Source organism: Solea solea, chromosome 12, assembly GCF_958295425.1.
Source record: "Solea solea chromosome 12, fSolSol10.1, whole genome shotgun sequence".
Taxonomy (NCBI): domain Eukaryota; kingdom Metazoa; phylum Chordata; class Actinopteri; order Pleuronectiformes; family Soleidae; genus Solea; species Solea solea.
Genome location: NC_081145.1, coordinates 2611196 through 2629837, shown reverse-complemented (window position 1 = coordinate 2629837; position 18642 = coordinate 2611196). Strand labels below are relative to the sequence as shown.

Here is an 18642-nt window from a genome sequence, read left to right as displayed (position 1 = left end):
GTTTCCTCGCCAAGCCTGACGCTGGCACTGTCAGTACCTCCTACAATCACACAATAAAATGATAAATGTCATTGAGGAGAAATCAAAACTGACTGAAAAGGTCTGCTAAAGAAAATAGTTAGTGGTGCTATGTTTAGAATCCAGGTCATTTCATCATTTCAGTCAAGTTTCTCAGACTTGACGTCCACTGTTCTCTTCAGTGGGACCTTTGTCTAAACCAGCAGTGATTGGTCGTGGTCTTCTTTACTTTGATATAAAATCGGTTATTACAATCAATACTTTTGTAGTATTGATCACAGTAGACAGATGAGTCAGCTGTGTTACTCTGTCTCTGGGCTGGTGTCTGTAGCCACGGCCAGAATCTTGTTGTGCTGAGTGGAGATGGCTTCAAACGCCTCATCTCTGTGAATCATGGCACCAAACACCAACGGCTGCAACAGAACAAAGATGGATTCAGTATCAAGCTAAAGATAACTTACTCAATTCATTCAATAAACACAGTTAAACATATGGACATAAATTCATGTTCATTTACAGATATTATATTTATTCATGCAGCCAGATTAAACAGATCAGAGACACAAAGGCTAGAAAACCTCAAACAAAACTTCTATACTCAGGCAAAACTAAAGATATTGTAACTTAGATAAACTGGTTGGTGTCACATTAGCCACTGTAATGAGACATGTCATCTGACTCACACATTATAACAAGTGTGTCAGTGTGTTGTGTTTCACTCGACACACACGACACACACGACACACACACCTTATGAGTTATCACAGCAGTGATGAGCATGATAACATTTTACACTCAGTTCTTCTTAACTCTTGATGAACTGTAACCACTGATAACTATTAACATAATCCAACCATGCTGCTTTATGTGAAGAAAAGGCATGGATGTGTGTTGTGTTATTAGTGAACCTCAGCCCTGAACATCATTCTCACTCACGTTTACTCCTTTTTCATCTATTTATTAAATGTTTAAACCACAGTTTCAATCCAAAATAAAACATACAAATTAAAAGAACTTGAAATGACCATGTTTTCACAAATACACACTAAATTCCTCTGTAAGAATAGGACAGGAGCGACACCCTCTCTGCATTTTAACATTGTTCAGCAGCATTCAGCAGCTAAATATAAATAAAACATATTCTCCTCTGCAGTTGGTGAATACGGAGTTCACATTTATCAGGTAAACAGAAACATCATGATCATGTCTCTCTAACTTGTGTATAATTAGACAACATTTACATTACATTTAATGCTAGTGATTCAATTGTGAGTGAAATAATATTTTATTTTCTTTTAAGTCTCTCTGTTCATACTGTTATTTGAATAAAACAATATTTGATTGTTGTGTTTCATGTGCAGATTGTAGACAGTGAGCTGGTTTCACAGATGATTTTTTTTTACTGTGGTTATGATTCAAATCTATTGTCTTTTCTTTTTGCTGCTGTTGTTTTTTGCAGCTTAGGCATTTGCCATCAGTGCATGTGTGATTGGTCGGAGCCTCCATAATCCAGAAGGTGCCATTTGCTGTCAGATCACTCTCGCTCTCTTGTTTTGTTTTACTAAATAAAACACACATTTTAAACTGTAATTGAATGCCAGTCTCCTAACAAGGCCATCACACTGAGCCTTACCTTTAGAGTGGATGATATTGCGATGGAAATACCCATCCCAGATCCAGGCAGCACTGACAAAACTTTGTGCTGTGAGAGAAGGAGAGGGCGGAGTCACATTGTGATCATCTGTATTGATTCAGCATCAGTGTCTGTCAGAGCCTGGCAGCGGATTACAGCCCAGAGGTACGGGTCGCAGAGATAATAGCAATCATTGGGTCATCAAACAGCTGCAACGAGGCAGTGATATCACATGACACATGACGTAGCCGAGGTTAGTCTTTTTTTTTTGTTATTGTCTGTAACTTACTGCCTACACAAGTCTTTTTTAACCTAACGTCACAGGAACCTCACTAACTAATTGTTACGAGGAGAGATACGACAGCGGTATCGTACTAGGAAATGCTCTTATGGGTGGTACGCGGGGGTTAACTCAGGTCGTTTGAGTTGGAGGACAGATTACAGATTACTCTGTCAATAAACAAATACAACATGCAGTCACTAAACAGCAGATTTGTTTCCAAATATTCATTTCAATTAAAGCATGAAGACTGACTCACTACAGTCCACTCCCACTGTCACTCTCTCAGGCAACATACTGACGTATCACCACCATCAGTATCTCACACAGATACAAAGCTGAACTATCTAACCAAAGACATGCTGGGTCTTAGCAGGTCCATCAGTATCTCACACAGATACACATTAACAGGTCCAGGGAGACTGTGCTTACCTTCTGAATTTCTTTGATGTCAAGCAGCTTGAAGACTCTGTTCCTCTTGGTGGATCCAGATCTGGAGCTGGAGCTCTCGAAACACAGATAACTGAGGAGACAGCAGCAGTTCAGTTAACATTCAGAGACATGAACCTGCACCTGTTCATCCATGAGAGCCAAACCAGCCAGAGTCCAGATCTACAACAGGATAACAGTCCATGTTCAATCACTTTGGAGTGTGACTATGTTAAAATAATAAATATATATCTATATAAAAAAATTTATGAATATAAAACGAGTCTGACATTAAGTTTCTTAGCAGCTTCAGTCTCACTGAACATGTTTAACCAAGTCTCACTGTGGTGTTCTGGTCTGGTCGTCTGTTGTATCTTCATATTTTTCTACATTATTAGTGAAACAAAGTCAAAGTGACAGGAAGTGAATAACTTACTTCTCAGTGATGTAGAGGACTCCGTTACGAATGTATTCTGTCAGTGTTTTCCTGTCTCTGTTGATGAGGCAACAGCGCCAGCCGTTCTCACACACTAACACAACAACACAACAAATAATTAAACACAAGGATAATACACACAGACTCTGTTCTCACACACTAACACAACAACACAACAAATAATTTAACACAAGGATAATACACACAGACTCTGTTCTCACACACTAACACAACAACACAACAAATAATTAAACACAAGGATAATACACACAGACTCTGTTCTCACACACTAACACAACAACACAATGAGTTAAACACAAGGATAATACACACAGACTCTGTTCTCACACACTAACACAACAACACAATGAGTTAAACACAAGGATAATACACACAGACTCTGTTCTCACACACTAACACAACAACACAATGAGTTAAACACAAGGATAATAAACACAGACTCTGTTCTCACACACTAACACAACAACACAAGGATAATACACACAGACTCTGTTCTCACACACTAACACAACAACACAATGAGTTAAACACAAGGATAATACACACAGACTCTGTTCTCACACACAAACACAACAACACAATGAGTTAAACACAAGGATAATACACACAGACTCTATTCTCACACACTAACACAACAACACAACAAATAATTAAACACAAGGATAATACACACAGACTCTGTTCTCACACACTAACACAACAACACAATGAGTTAAACACAAGGATAATACACACAGACTCTGTTCTCACACACTAACACAACAACACAATGAGTTAAACACAAGGATAATACACACAGACTCTGTTCTCACACACAAACACAACAACACAATGAGTTAAACACAAGGATAATACACACAGACTCTATTCTCACACACTAACACAACAACACAATGAGTTAAACACAAGGATAATACACACAGACTCTGTTCTCACACACTAACACAACAACACAATGAGTTAAACACAAGGATAATACACACAGACTCTGTTCTCACACACTAACACAACAACACAATGAGTTAAACACAAGGATAATACACACAGACTCTGTTCTCACACACAAACACAACAACACAACAAATAATTAAACACAAGGATAATACACACAGACTCTGTTCTCACACACTAACACAACAACACAACAAATAATTTAACACAAGGATAATACACACAGACTCTGTTCTCACTCACTAACACAACAACACAACAAATAATTAAACACAAGGATAATACACACAGACTCTGTTCTCACACACTAACACAACAACACAACGAGTTAAACACAAGGATAATACACACAGACTCTGTTCTCACACACTAACACAACAACACAACGAGTTAAACACAAGGATAATACACACAGACTCTGCTCTCACACACTAACACAACAACACAATGAGTTAAACACAATGATAATAAACACAGACTCTGTTCTCACACACTAACACAACAACACAATGATAATACACACAGACTCTGTTCTCACACACTAACACAACAACACAATGAGTTAAACACAAGGATAATACACACAGACTCTGTTCTCACACACAAACACAACAACACAATGAGTTAAACACAAGGATAATACACACAGACTCTGTTCTCACACACTAACACAACAACACAATTGCGTTCAGAGTTTGTGTCATTAGGATGGTCCATGTGTCACATGACATGATGTTACTTTCCTTACTTGTCAGTGGGTGCTCACTCTCTGGCAGGTTGAAAACTTCATAAAACGCTCCTCTCTTGGTGCTGTAGTATCGTCCTCCATCCTCGTCCCGGCTGACGCCCACAGGAACCTGCAGGTGGGAAGACAGTGTGGGGACGAGACTGTCACAGGTGATCAATGTCCGTTACACACAAACTAACAGGGATATTTTGCCTCTTATTCCTGTCCACACATTTGAATTAGCTGTCAGGGAAGGACAGAAAAAACAACTGAACGAGGCGCTTTCTTCTCTTTGAGGCTGTGGCTGAGGAGGAGAAGAGCTTTGTTTATGTGGTGTGCACAATGAAGAGTAAATACAGTGTAAAACTGCAGCAGGTCAGATGATGTCATCTGTAGTTATGAACACGGATTCATTCATTCACAAAGAACCCTTTGGTCCGTGAGCTGGAAGCTGAGACTGACCCGTCTGCTCAGAGCGATGCTGTCGCGCTCCTTCACCTGCAGGTCTGTCGGTAAATTGGTCCAGATAATGTAGGGGCTGTCAAAGCGCTGTCTCAGCTTGGGGCAGCGCTTGAAGATGAAGGTGATGATGAAGAACTTTATACCTGCGAACACAGCTGAAGAGGAGTGCTGTAATCAGACACACGACTGAATCTATACAGACAAACTCAGGATTAACAAGACAGTAAATGGAGGAACGGAGGAACGCTGGTGTGGAAGCCAGTTTCACACATCCATGTGTTTGTATCGAACACAATCCAGAGTTATCTTGGTGTAAAAAAGAAAATATGTGCATTTGATTTGAATTTCTATTTCAATTCAACAGATAAGATAAAAATGAGTAAGTGACGCAAACTTGTAACATTCATAAAGACTGCTTAAGTTTCATTTGTAATGTACATTTGTCGTGTTTATTTTCCAATTTAAGATTTTATACAGAGTATGGTCTGTTTTGAAGTTTGAACGGCAATTGTTAAAGATTATTAAAAATGTTGTGTTGTACTTTTAATTGAAGCATGTGTAGTATGTGTATTAATGTACCGATAATAAATCCCAGCAGGTCGTACGGCAGCAGGCAGGAAGCGATGAAGGCCACCCACAGTCCAACATACAACTTCTGAGTTAACTCTGGCTGAACCCACATGAACAAACTGAAAACAACACAAACACATATGAAACGTCTGGACCATCACGTCTGTCTGACCTGGAACCAAACATGTTGAGACAAAACTCACTTCTTTATCTTCTCCAGGACGTCGGCCATCCTCCCAAAAAGATTCTGTGAGGACAAAACAACGACACAGAGAAAACCTGAGTGCTTCTCTGACACACTCCTGGTCATACCTCATATTTGTTTACATCATTGTGCTCCAATAAAAAGACTTAATAAAAACCCGGTATTTAATGGATTCCAGCCCATTATTGGTCAGAACCAAAATAAAGATGAGACAACACAAACTGAAATTAATCTTATTATTACTTTTGTTAAAATGGTTTGATGCTAGCTCAGTTAGCTAACCCTTTTCTGTTTATCTGCTCTGAAATGAAACTTGTAGCTGGTTAGTCCAGATGGCGTCACTTTAAAGAGCTAATGTATGAGCTACATAATGAAGCCACTGGCAGTCAGTCTAAACATGACTCTGAAAGTTATTATAAGAGAGTTATGGCCCTAACCCTAATTATAACCAACTACATTTCCAAAGTAATCAACACTGTGTATGTCCATTCTTTAGGGGCCTCCTCAAATGGTTTTCACCCCAATTCACACCATGACTCATGTGACTTCAACAACGCGCATGGAACTCAGGCTACAACACTGAGCCAGATACGTAAATCATGATTGTTCAGACTTTTGGGATGTTACAGCTGTGATAACGGGCCTCACCTGGGCCTTCTGGGCGACAACCAGAACCAGCTGGAACTTCTCTGACATGGTCCGGTCTTCCTTAGGAGGCTCCTGAAACAGAGATGAAATGTCACACACTGACACCAATATTCACCTTAAAGCACGATCAGTGATCCACATGTTATGTTGTCAGTTAACACATCGTAACTCACTAAGAGACAAACTGGACGTCCCAAAACTGACAAGACAGATGTTATTATCATTGACCGTAACCTCAGCCCACCACATATTAATGTAATGTAATGTAATGTAATGTAATGTGGATGCAGCCACATATGAAGTGGGAATTATTGAATGTAAGAAAAATAACACAGTCATGTGAATATTTGAAAAATGAGATGTGTTCTGTCCTGATACAGATAAACATTGAAGAGAGTTTGCTCACCACATACTCCACCAGTTCAGGTACAATGCTCCACTGGATCCTCCAGCCTCTGCGTGCAGAGCATAATGGTTATGGTAAAACATTTACGAAACATTTTCTTCCATTTGACACTTCAAAGTGTTTTCAATCAGGTTTTGTGTTGCCCTGTTCATTGACCAGTCCAAGGCATTTGACACTGTGGATCACAATATTTTGCTAGATATTCTCATCAAAAAAGGAACCTCCACACAAGTTACTACTTGGGTAAACGATTATTTGGCAAATAGGACACAATGTGTTCAGTTGGCTGGAGTTAGTTCCACTTTTCTTGAGGTCACAAAAGGTGTACCTCAAGGCTCAGTCCTAGGACCCATTTTGTTTACAATTTATAGTAACGATCTGTGTGCAAACTTGTCCAATGCCTCACACCATTTTTATGCTGATGATACAGTCATTTATTGCTCTTCACATTCAATTGCACAAGCATTCATATTTTTGCAATCCGCCTTTGATACAGTGCAGACTAATCTGGAGAAATTGAAACTGGTTTTAAATGCTGAAAAATACAAAATAATGTTTTTTTCAAACTCATCTGTTCCCATGGAGCAAATCCCCTCAATTAGAACTTCCCATGGCAGAGCTCTTGAGCTGGTTACCAGTTATAAGTACCTGGGATTTATGATTGACGGGGAGCTATCTTTCAAAGTGCATGTTAGAAATTTGGTTTCTAAATTAAAGGTGAAGCTCGGTTTCTTTTATAGAAACAAGTCTTGTTTCTCCCTCAGAGCTAGGAAGGTCCTGATATCAGCAACATTCTTACCAATACTTGACTATGGTGATGTTGTGTACATGTGTGCCTCTTACAGTTGCCTACAGTCTTTGACTCCTGTCTATCATTGTGCTCTGAGGTTCATCACTGGCTGTAGCCGCCTCACCCACCACTGTGAACTGTATGCCAAAGCTTCCATGTCCTCTCTGTCTGTAAGACGCTACACACACTGGATGACTCTGGTCTATAAGGCTCTTCTCGGCTTGGTTCCTACCTATTTAAGCACTTTTCTTCAGCGGACCAGAAGCCATTATGCCTTACATTCCAATGACATTTTGCACTTGTCTGCTCCACGTGTTAGGACCGAAATGGGAAAAAAAGCTTTCAGTTTCTCTGCCCCCTCTGCTTGGAATACCCTCCAAACTGAACTTAAATTGCAAGCTTTTATTTCACTGAGAGCTTTCCGCTCCATCTTAAAAGACAGACAACAGAAATCCATTGAACAGTGCCTATGTTCTTAAATTGTTACTGCGACCACAGCTCCTGCACTTTATGTTTGTCTAGTAGTTGCACTCTTGTATTTCAATGTTTGTATTGTAGTTGCTGCCTTCCTGTTTTTTTTAACTATGGTGTGTGCTGCTGCCTTTCTTGGCCAGGTCACCCTTGTGAAAGAGATATTGATCTCAATGGGTGTTTTATCTGGTTAAATAAAGGTTCAGACTCAGGTTCAGACTCAGGTTCAGACTCAGGTTCAGACTCAGTTTCAGACTCAGGTTCAGACTCAGGTTCAGACTCAGGTTCAGACTCTGCTTGATTGTGGAAAGTGTTCGATGAAGGAAAGTGGGCGGGAACTGCACTGACCTGGCAATGAGGTAATTTAAGGAAAGGCGGAGGATGGCGAGAAACAGGAACATCGGTATGGCCCATCCATGCCACGCTGCATACATGTAGACCTTCATTTCAACACACACACACACACACACACACATGCATGTGAACTAACATAATGATTGAAACTGTAGAGTAACTGTAAAGATCTGAAAGAACAGAAATAGTTTTTATTACAGTGTGAGTGGCACAAAGAAAGATGAAGACATTGAAGTGTATGAACTTAGATGAACACATGAACACAGCTAATGTTTAATCCTGAAACGTATTAAGGATGGACATGAGACAAGAGGGAGAAACGGGTATTCTGGACACATGACAGTCAGACACTACACATCCTGTATATAACAGGAAGCCTGAGGGTCTGTTCTGGCCGTATGGTATATCTGGACCCAACTTGTTTTTCAAGTTAACGTTGCCCCATGGAAAAAAACAGGAGAAAGGCGGGTGTTGGAACATGTGATGTCCACAATGAGAATGCTAGATAATCTATATAAGGTTAATTTTTCTCTTCTGGGGCAGAGTTGTTCGGAGATTCGACATGAACAGACTCTCTGAAGCGAGCGGGAGCGCTTGATATGATGCTTGACTTGCAAATAAAATCCTTTTTGTTCTAAGTCTCGACCTGCACCATCATCTCAGCCACCATGTTGTTCTAAAGAAGGAAGGCCTGGTAAACGACAACATTCTGTCTGAAAATCCATCAATAAATCCTTAAGTCCACCCACATAGCCATGGGTCACCCTTCTCTTTACATCACCACGTATATCAATGTGAAACTGCAAGCTGTCTACTTTTTTCACGATTAGGTTGAGAACAGCTAGCCCCGGTTAGTGGTCAAATGCTAACATGATATGAAAAAATCTATGATCTTTACAATAACAATATACACAAGTAAAACTTCTAAACGTGTCTTTATACAGGAACCTCATCTAGGGCGACAACGGCACCACTGGAACTTCCAGCTCCTTAACTTAAGCTCCGTAACAAAAACAATGTATTTTTATTCATGGACTCACGATGAAGACAACGGCTGATGTGTAGGCAGAGTACCAGCTGGATAAGGCAGATAGGTTCCGCAGGAAATGTCTCACTGGTCTGTATCCTCGTTCTGGAAACATGACATGAGGAAGCACAAACTTTGTGTGGAATCATTTGAAATATTACTATAAAATACAAAAATAAAGTCATGCTGCTCTCTGCAGACTCGACTTTTGTTGATTCCAACCTTCTAAAAGTTCATCTTCATAGTTCTATATTCATTTCTGCTCACCACGTGCAGGACTGTATCCTCAGAAACATCCCGTCATTAAAGGATGCTGAAAAGAATATCATTTAAAATCCCCCTGTCAGATCAGGCCCTGTCATGCCTCAAAGGTACACAAATATACCACTCGCCCTGAAAATGGAGGTTTCCAGAGTCTCTAAAGCTGGCAGAGGCAGACACTCAACCTGCATTTAAAGTTGAACCCTTTAGTAAAGCTTATAGTTACTCTTAATCGTCACTTAGTCTCTCTCTCTCTCTCCCTCCTCCTCATAGTTTATCATAGTTTTCTCCCCTAGTGTGTGCTCGTCCTCTTTCTAGCTCTTTGTTCTTATTTCACAGGTTTCTCTGATTCCAGAGCTTCCACACCACAGCTCAATTACTACAACTATAACTATGACTCTATTTCTATATACAGTATTATATACAGTAGCTACTCATTACTGCTAACGTTAACATTATCCTCCTCCCCTCTTCATCTACGGCTTGTCCTTTTCTGAGGGTCACATGAGGAGCTGCAACCAGTTGTATGGTATTGTGGCAAGAGGTGTGATGTCACACCCTGGACAACATGATGATAATTATTATTAAAGTTATTGATTTTTGAAATGCTCCTGGTCTCCAGTCAGTGTCAAATGTGTGTAATATTAGCATTTAAATAAAAAAATCAATTTTCAAACTCCTGCTACAGAAATCAACAGCTTCAGCTTCTGTAGTAACGCAGCCTTGAGTGGTCATCAACTCTTGAAACGTGCAATATAAACACAAAGTATTTACCATTTACCATCTTTAAAGGGTGCACGGCTGCAGACGAACTTGATTCCCAATGAAACATGAAATACATGGTCCCATCTTCAGCACACCAATACAATACTTATGTATGCTCACAGCACCACCTACTGGCAACAACAAGTAAGACTGGATTGAAATTGATCTCTCACAGTGTCCCAGTGGCCACAGGAGGCAACAGCAGCTTCCTTCAAGCAGACATTCAAAACCAGGTCCTAGTGTAGTGTACCAGTGTCCAGGTCACAGTCACTCCCCAACGAGCCCTAGTGTTGTATTATGTACTTGATAATGGTCTTTTTTTAAGTAAGGCTGTTTTATTATTGGCTATGATAAGAGATATGTTGGTTCAGTCCATTCAAAATGAACAAAAGTCAATGAAAAGGACAATTTTAACAAAAATATACTCACTTAGTCGTCTCATGTTTTCTGTCAACCTATGGAAAGGAAAGCAGCTCATTATCTAGATTTAAGACAAATGCAGTTTTAACCTCAATGATAAACACGATCTTAGAGAGAGCCAAGGCTACAGGCACTACACAATGTAGTGTTTCCTCCTCACCTCCTGCCACTGAGTGGCTCCTCTGTCTCTACCGTCGTCTCCTCCGGCTGGAAACGAAAGTCTTCGATATAAACCCCGACATGCTTATAAAGGAATGTCAGGACACGGCTGTACAGAGTGTCGTGCTGTTTATCTGAGAAGAGAAAACAGGAAAGCTGCATGTTTACATACGGAAGTCTGTGCCAAACTTTGTCATCATAAGAACTGGACGAATAAAGCTGCAGTGTGTAACTTTTAGATTGCAAAAGAATTCACATAATGCTGAATAATCCACTGTGTTTCTCAGTAGCATTGTTTTCAATCTCAAGTGGTGCAGGTGGTGAAGTGGTGCACATACAGGATTAGAAGAGAGAGACAAATACTAAGGATAATAAAATAGAAAAGACTTCTTTTACAACAGAGAGCGGATATAATTTAAATGTCAGTACAATAGAAAAGCGAGTGCAATCTGTCGCAATTAAGAGAAATCACAACGATATCAAGAGAAATCACAATGACATTAAGAGAAATCACAACAAAATAAAGAGAAATCACAACGACATCAAGAGAAATCACAATGACATTAAGAGAAATCACAACAAAATTAAGAGAAATCACAACGACATCAAGAGAAATCACAATGACATTAAGAGAAATCACAACAAAATTAAGAGAAATCACAACGACATCAAGAGAAATCACAATAAAATTAAGAGAAATCACAACAAAATTAAGAGAAATCACAACAACATCAAGAGAAATCACAACAACATTAAGAGAAATCACAACGAAATTAAGAGAAATCACAACAACATTAAGAGAAATCACAACAACATTAAGAGAAATCCCAACGAAATAAAGATAAATCACAACGACATTAAGAGAAATCACAACGACATTAAGAGAAATCACAACAACATTAAGAGAAATCACAATGACATTAAGAGAAACTCTTGCACAACTTTTAAAGTGTTAAAGATCTGGGTGAGATGTGTTTTAATGCCTTTAACCATTTTTAAAACCACATGGTTTTTAAAGGGCCCCACAATCCTGGCCCTTCAAATACAGCTGAAGAGTTCTGAGGTTGTACCACCATTAGCTCAGTGGTAGAGCGAGTTGTCTTTCAACCTCAGAGGTTGTGGGTTTGATTTCTGGCTCCGCTAGTCTACATGCCGATGTCCTTGGGCAAGACACTGAACCCCACATTGAGTATGAAAGATGACAATATGCTGCACATAGATGCGCTGTATATAAGTAATAATAATAATAATAATGAAAATAATAATAATAATTATTATTATTATTATTATTATACAAATAATAATAATAATAATAAAACAGTTTATTTGTTGGTGCCTTTCTGACACTCAAGGTCACCTTACATACAAATGCAACATAAAAAAAAATACAATAGACAAAAGAAATGAACAGTGCTGTGTGATCACTCAGAGTATGATATTCTGAACAGGTGAGTTTTTAGTTTGTGTGAGTGAATGAGTGAATGGCAAAACTGTAGTGTAAAGCAGCTTTGAGTGGTCATCTAGACCAGTGGTCCCTAACCTTTTTTCCTTGAAGCCCCCCTTACTTGTGTCCAGGACAAACCAGGGCCCCCCCGACCCGAACCCCTGTCGGGCGTGCACACAAAAAAGAATAAAGTAAAAAAGTTTAGGTTTTTGTTCCTATTCTCAGAGTGTGTACAGACAAAAACTGTCCTGTGCTTCCGTTAAATTTTTTTTTTTTTTTTGATCCCGGTGAGTCTTTTGGTACTTGGTGATCAGGACAAATGGCTTAATAAACTGAAAGGTGGACCAAACAAATGATAGTTTTTATTTGGATGATACTGACTTCTGATTATTCAGTAGTGTCTGATTGGGATGCACAAATATAACTATATTAACCTCACAAACTCAGAGCAGTCAAAGCTCTGTGCCCCCCCATGTGACCTCTGGCGCCCCCCTAAGGGGGGCTTGGACCCCAGGTTGGGAACCATGAATCTAGACTAGAAAGGTGCAATATAAATACAAACCATTTACCATTTACCATTACTACTTCAGTAATAAACTCAATCAACACCAGTACTTGGCTTCAAAAACAACAGCCTGCATGGTCTCTTTCTCCCTCTGTCTCTATAATATTGGAAAGTCTTGGCCTCACTGTATAATGTTTATTGTGAATTGGTGCTAGTAAGAAGTAGTGATGCCAAAAGCACAGCTCACCTGTGCTGCTGCCTGCAGGTGTGTCGGGAGGCGGAGCTTTAGATGTCTGACAAGCTGAGTCATCAAGGCTGTGCAGTTTTACCACATGAAAAAATAAATCAGTGAGTCAATCCACAAAGAAACAAGCTGCTCTTTCCATCTCATTAACATATTTCTATTAATAATGACCTAGATTTCAAGATGTCGTTGATCTTCTGCTCCAGCTGGAGGCGCATGCAGCGCTCCTTTTCTAGCTCCTGCTCCAGTAAATCCACGTTGGACTCTTGTTTAAGTTTTCTCAGCTCCTCATCTGAAACACACAGAAAACAGTTATGTACTGCCCTTCTCCAGCTGGCCATCTCGAAAATGCACCAGAATATAAGAAATTGCATCTGACAGATTCAACATTTTCTGGGGGAGGAGCCCCAGACCGCCCTGTTCCGTATGCACCCACTCTTGAACAAATAGGGAGGTCCTTATCTGTGCCCAGTCATTCATAATCCATCTGTATTGATACAATTGATATTGTAACATTATAGTGTGACAGTTGTGTCAATAATCGTCAAGCACAGGTGACTCCACGTGGTTGGAGGGGGGCCCCCCCAAATCAAATTCTGCTTAGGGCCCCCTAAAGGCCAATATTGCAGCCTTGAGTATTGGCCGATAACGATATCAATACGATATCAGCGCGAATCATAATATACTTTCATTTCTTATTTTGTAGTGTGGAACATTAGAATAGGCTTGATCAAGTGATATACTTAAACAGAGAACAACAGTAAGTATGAGACAAACTGACTCATTTATTATTAAAAATGGTTACACACATTTTAACCTTCAACATAAGAATATTGGATTTTTTGCCACGTTCATTTCATACAGTCTATGGTTCATTTTATCAGGAGGAAAGTACCAAGTGCTAATGAGGGTGTTTTTAGAGCAGCCGTGTTTCACAGGTAACCGTGTCTTCAGAGAACACCCCCCCTTGTTTTCACTATTTTTGGATTAGCCCAACCCACACAGGGTGAGTGACTCGTCCGCAGGTAAGCCCCGCAGACGTACTTAGCGCCGCATGTGGAGCTTCAGGACACATTTAAAACACACAAAGCTCTTGGCATGGCTGGTTTTTGGGGTAGAATTAACAAACGGAGGCTGTTGAAAGTCGACAGGTGGCGCTGGTTTATGAAATAATGTTGTTTTAGCAGCTCGCCTCAGGATGAGCTAGCTCGCTAATGGCTAGCTTAGCCTCTGATTTCAGAGGTTAAAGAAAAATGTTTAACCTCTGAAATAGCAGTAGCACACACACACTGTTGTTGTGATCATGTGATCTACATGCATCCAACACGCAGAGCCCACGTGATCACAACAGGCGCTGCTGGATAGAAGAGCTGGAGTGGAATGGATTGGAGATTTTAAAGGCAGTCCGATATAATCCAATACTCGTTTTTTGGCTGATATCGGACTGATATCTGATATCAATATCGGATTATTATTATCGTTATTATTATCAATAACTACGAACAACATGCTAAGTAGTGCAGACCAGAGAGATTTAGGTTTGGCCCTAAAAGTCACCGCTGTGTTGTCAGAACCGCTCATCACCTGCTTTCTCTCTCTCCCTCTCGCATGTTTTTGGCATTTACAAATGTTTCAATTCACTGAAATCAGACTGGTAGCCCAAATGATTAATCTTGATTAATATTTGTATTTTTTGATGATTCATTATTTCTCACCAATAACACCAGAATACTCACTTAAGAAGTGTTTCTCCAACAGGGCAATTTCTAGGAGTTCTTGGACCTCATTCAGATCTGTCCTTGGGTCATCTTGAGAGACTGCAGGACTTAACTAAAAAAGAAAGCATGGATTTTGTGTCAGGGTTTGACACAAAAATAAAACTGTCACAATTATCCTTTGGAGTTGGTTTTCTTTGGTTAGTTACTGGGAGCATTAATTATGGTGGAGGGAGAATGAATTCGGGGGGGGGGGGGATTGCTGCAGGTATCCCTCCACCTCCTTCAGCCTTAAATGAAGAAGATGTCAAAACCTCCTCTGTGTCCCCTGTGTCCTCTGTCTCTTCTGTGTCCGATGTGTTGGGTGACTCTGCCAGCTCATCTCGTCTCTGGCCCCTGAACCGGATCCTGTCCAGTCGCTTCAACATGACGGCCGTCTTCGAGCTGAGAGTTTGCTGCAGAAAATCAAATAATAAAAGGATCAACATGAAACTGAAAAGATGCACCATGTGTGTCCGCTCTGTGTCCATATCATTTTTAAATAGGAGAAAAGTAGAAGACGAACCCTTGGTCAACTTAAGTCAAATTTAGATAAGACAGAGTAAATTTATCCGGCCACACAGCAGAACAGTGGCTAGCATTGCTGTCTTAGAGCAAGAAGGTCAGCAGTTCAAATCCCGGTTCGACCAAGGGTCTTTCTGTGTGTGTGGGATCTCTGGCTGTACACCGGCTTCCTCCCACAGTCTAAAAGCATACCTGAGATAAATGGGACACTCTAAACCAGGGGTCTGCGATTAAGTCTGCCCTTTCAAAGCCATTACATGGTCATGGTCAGAATGAAAGCAAAGGCTAATTTAAGAACCTAAGAACTCTGCAACAGGCCGCCTTATATGACCTGCGTGTGATGTGTGGAAGATGCAGACGGATTCATGGGTGGAATAATAAACTGTAAATGTAAAAGCTTTCATTCTAATTAGTGGGTGAATTGTTTATGTTACGTACACTAAACAGAAAGATGGCTCTGAAAACGCAAACAGAGAAAAACTGATGATGACATCAGGACATTGAAAGAGGAATGGAGTATTAGGGCCATGTGCACTGCTCATGTTATATACTGTATCACACATCATTCAGTGCAGTTATTATGGTACAGGGTGGTCAGAGAGCGTTGCAGCCCTGACCTTAAACACTGTCAATACAAGGTGTGAATGTGTTGACACTAAAATGAACTGAGCTGTCTGACTGGTCGTACTGTGTTTGATTTAAACAAACCGGATGTGAACACACTGTGCTCAGACAATAAAAGGCATCCTGGTGCTCTCCTGTAGTCTCCGGTTTGTCCTGGATTCAAACGCAATAACGATGTCTTTTTGCTGCACAGATGTGTGTGTGTGTGTGTGAGTGAGAGATCGAGAGAAGCTGAGCGGATCAAAGCACTGCTCATGTTGTTCTACCATGATTGAGGTGTGAATAGTGAGGCTGCTGAATAGTGTAAAACATGAACGAGTGGAAGGACGTCAGCTGATGAGGGCGTCTGTGATCTCATCCTGAGGACGTGGTCATGTGACCACTAACTACCTTCAGATCAAGGAGACGTTCGCCCTGAATGTATCGGCCTGTGTTTACGACAAATTATAATTCTGTGTTTTGTAGGGGAGGGGAAAACTCACCAGTGATATATCACAACTTTATACAAATGAGAGTTTCCCCCCAGAATCATTTATATTAGCTTTATGAGTAGAAACAGGTAAAAAAGAAGAAGAAGAAAAGTCTGTTTTATCTGCATCTTAGGTGTTTTGAGTGCATATATGGGTTATTTATTTATTTATTTATTTATTATTTTTATAGTATTTAATTTAATTTTAATATTTCTATAAATGTAAGCGCTTGAGAAGCCCTCATACTGTAGGTGTGTGTGTACTCGAGAAGAAAATAATATCTCTTTAATCTTGAATTCCCACAGTTTCAGACATGACTTAGATGATCAGGCAACATTACTCTGCAGGACGCTACATTTATGTTGACAAATGATTTTGATACATTACAGATTCATGTTTTTCTTCTTCCACACAAAGACATATTATTCTATGTAAATCACACAAATACAAAACATTGTTTTTCTGTTGGCAGCCACTGGATGATATGATTAAAATGAGGTGCAGTCTTGAGCTTTTCAAATCTAAATCTCACCGGTTTGAACTAAGTTAACTTGTTTCACCTTCAGCTGCTTCCAAATCCATTTGCTTTTTCCTCACAGGGAAAGTACGAGGGTTCGGGTTTGCCTGTGAACTGCTGACAGCCAATAATCTGCTGCTGTTTACCTGCAGATGTTACAGGAACCCGACATGTCTGGACAACCTTTCATGTCGGAGTCAGGGAGTAAGAGGGTAGGGAGGAAGGAAGTATGAGTGGAGGAAGGAAAAACAAAGTGAGGAAAGTCGTACCTTGAACCTTGAGCCCGGCGTAAACGTTGCCTCTTCTCTCCAAACCTGTTTCACCTGTTAGAACTGTTCCACCCTCCTCTTACCTCTGTCCCAATAATAAATCCTCACTTTGGTTCCTGTTGCTTTACCTCACATAAAACTGACCTCTGTCGGCAGAGAGAGCAGAGAAATCCTCAGCCCTTTGTTTCTCCTGCATTCATCGTGTTTAAAGGATCGACATAGGTTAAGGTTGGGCTGAGGCGCTTCTGTCCTGGAAATTCCAAAACAAATCAACATGAGCAGTGATAGGAGGATAGAGAGGGACACGCCTCCTGCCTGGAGCTGCCCAGACACCTTCACACTACAACAGTCATAAATCAGACGGAAATTGATTATTATTATTATTATATATATATAATATATATTATATTATATTATTATTTCAAACGGTTACAATGCACGTTGAACTGTTTTAGGCCGTTTTGCAAAGAAATTGAATGGATATTTTATAACAAATTCTATTCACGCCTTCCAATTCTACAGTGTTAGCACTCATAGTACTATCATTGTAAACCCTCTGTATTTACACAGTACATTCCACAGTGTTAAATATGCAGTTTCAAAGTTCACTGACTCAGATTCAGATTTATTACAACTACAGATTGAGTCGATAGCACCAGAGGAAAGAGTTCATTTAAAACCAATTCTGATCAGAACCAAATACACTCACACACAAATGGACTCTTTAAGTGTTGATTTAACACATAATACATACTGTACTGTGTACTCTGGTTCTCTCTCTCTCTCTGGTAAAGTTCCTCGTCCGTGTACTCTGGTTCTCTCTCTCTCTGGTAAAGTTCCTCGTCCGTGTACTCTGGTTCTCTCTCTCTCTGGTAAAGTTCCTCGTCCGTGTACTCTGGTTCTCTCTCTCTGTGGTAAAGTTCCTCGTCCGTGTACTCTGGTTCTCTCTCTCTCTGTGGTAAAGTTCCTCGTCCGTGTACTCTGGTTCTCTCTCTCTGTGGTAAAGTTCCTCGTCCGTGTACTCTGGTTCTCTCTCTCTCTGGTAAAGTTCCTCGTCCGTGTACTCTGGTTCTCTCTCTCTCTGGTAAAGTTCCTCGTCCGTGTACTCTGGTTCTCTCTCTCTGTGGTAAAGTTCCTCGTCCGTGTACTCTGGTTCTCTCTCTCTCTGGTAAAGTTCCTCGTCCGTGTACTCTGGTTCTCTCTCTCTGTGGTAAAGTTCCTCGTCCGTGTACTCTGGTTCTCTCTCTCTCTGTTAAA

General features: G+C 40.3%; 1 protein-coding gene across 1 annotated transcript; it reads right to left on the bottom strand.

Annotated features, from left to right (window-relative positions):
- Positions 1–58: 58 nt before the first annotated feature.
- Positions 59–17648, bottom strand: LOC131469857 (GRAM domain-containing protein 4-like). Its single transcript, XM_058645261.1, has 19 exons — positions 17386–17648; positions 15256–15396; positions 14963–15056; positions 13398–13518; positions 13223–13297; positions 11035–11142; positions 10884–10909; positions 9442–9533; positions 8396–8487; positions 6787–6835; positions 6381–6452; positions 5731–5774; positions 5537–5646; positions 4958–5112; positions 4517–4625; positions 2797–2890; positions 2364–2454; positions 1652–1720; positions 59–431 (listed from the first exon to the last, which is right to left on the bottom strand). The coding sequence occupies exons 2-19, from the start codon at positions 15367–15369 to the stop codon at positions 321–323; spliced, it is 1626 nt and encodes a 541-aa protein (XP_058501244.1). The 5' UTR covers positions 15370–15396; positions 17386–17648; the 3' UTR covers positions 59–320.
- Between the last annotated feature and the right edge of the window lie 994 nt (positions 17649–18642).

Bases quoted from the DNA above. Each gene is read 5' to 3' on its own strand.
- LOC131469857 (XM_058645261.1), bottom strand. From the start codon at position 15,369: ATGTTGAAGCGACTGGACAGGATCCGGTTCAGGGGCCAGAGACGAGAT. The intron at 10,910-11,034 runs GTGAGGAGGAAA...TCCTTTCCATAG, and splicing joins GAGCCACTCAGTGGCAGGAG to GTTGACAGAAAACATGAGAC. The intron at 432-1,651 runs GTAAGGCTCAGT...GTTCTGTTGCAG, and splicing joins CAATATCATCCACTCTAAAG to CCGTTGGTGTTTGGTGCCAT.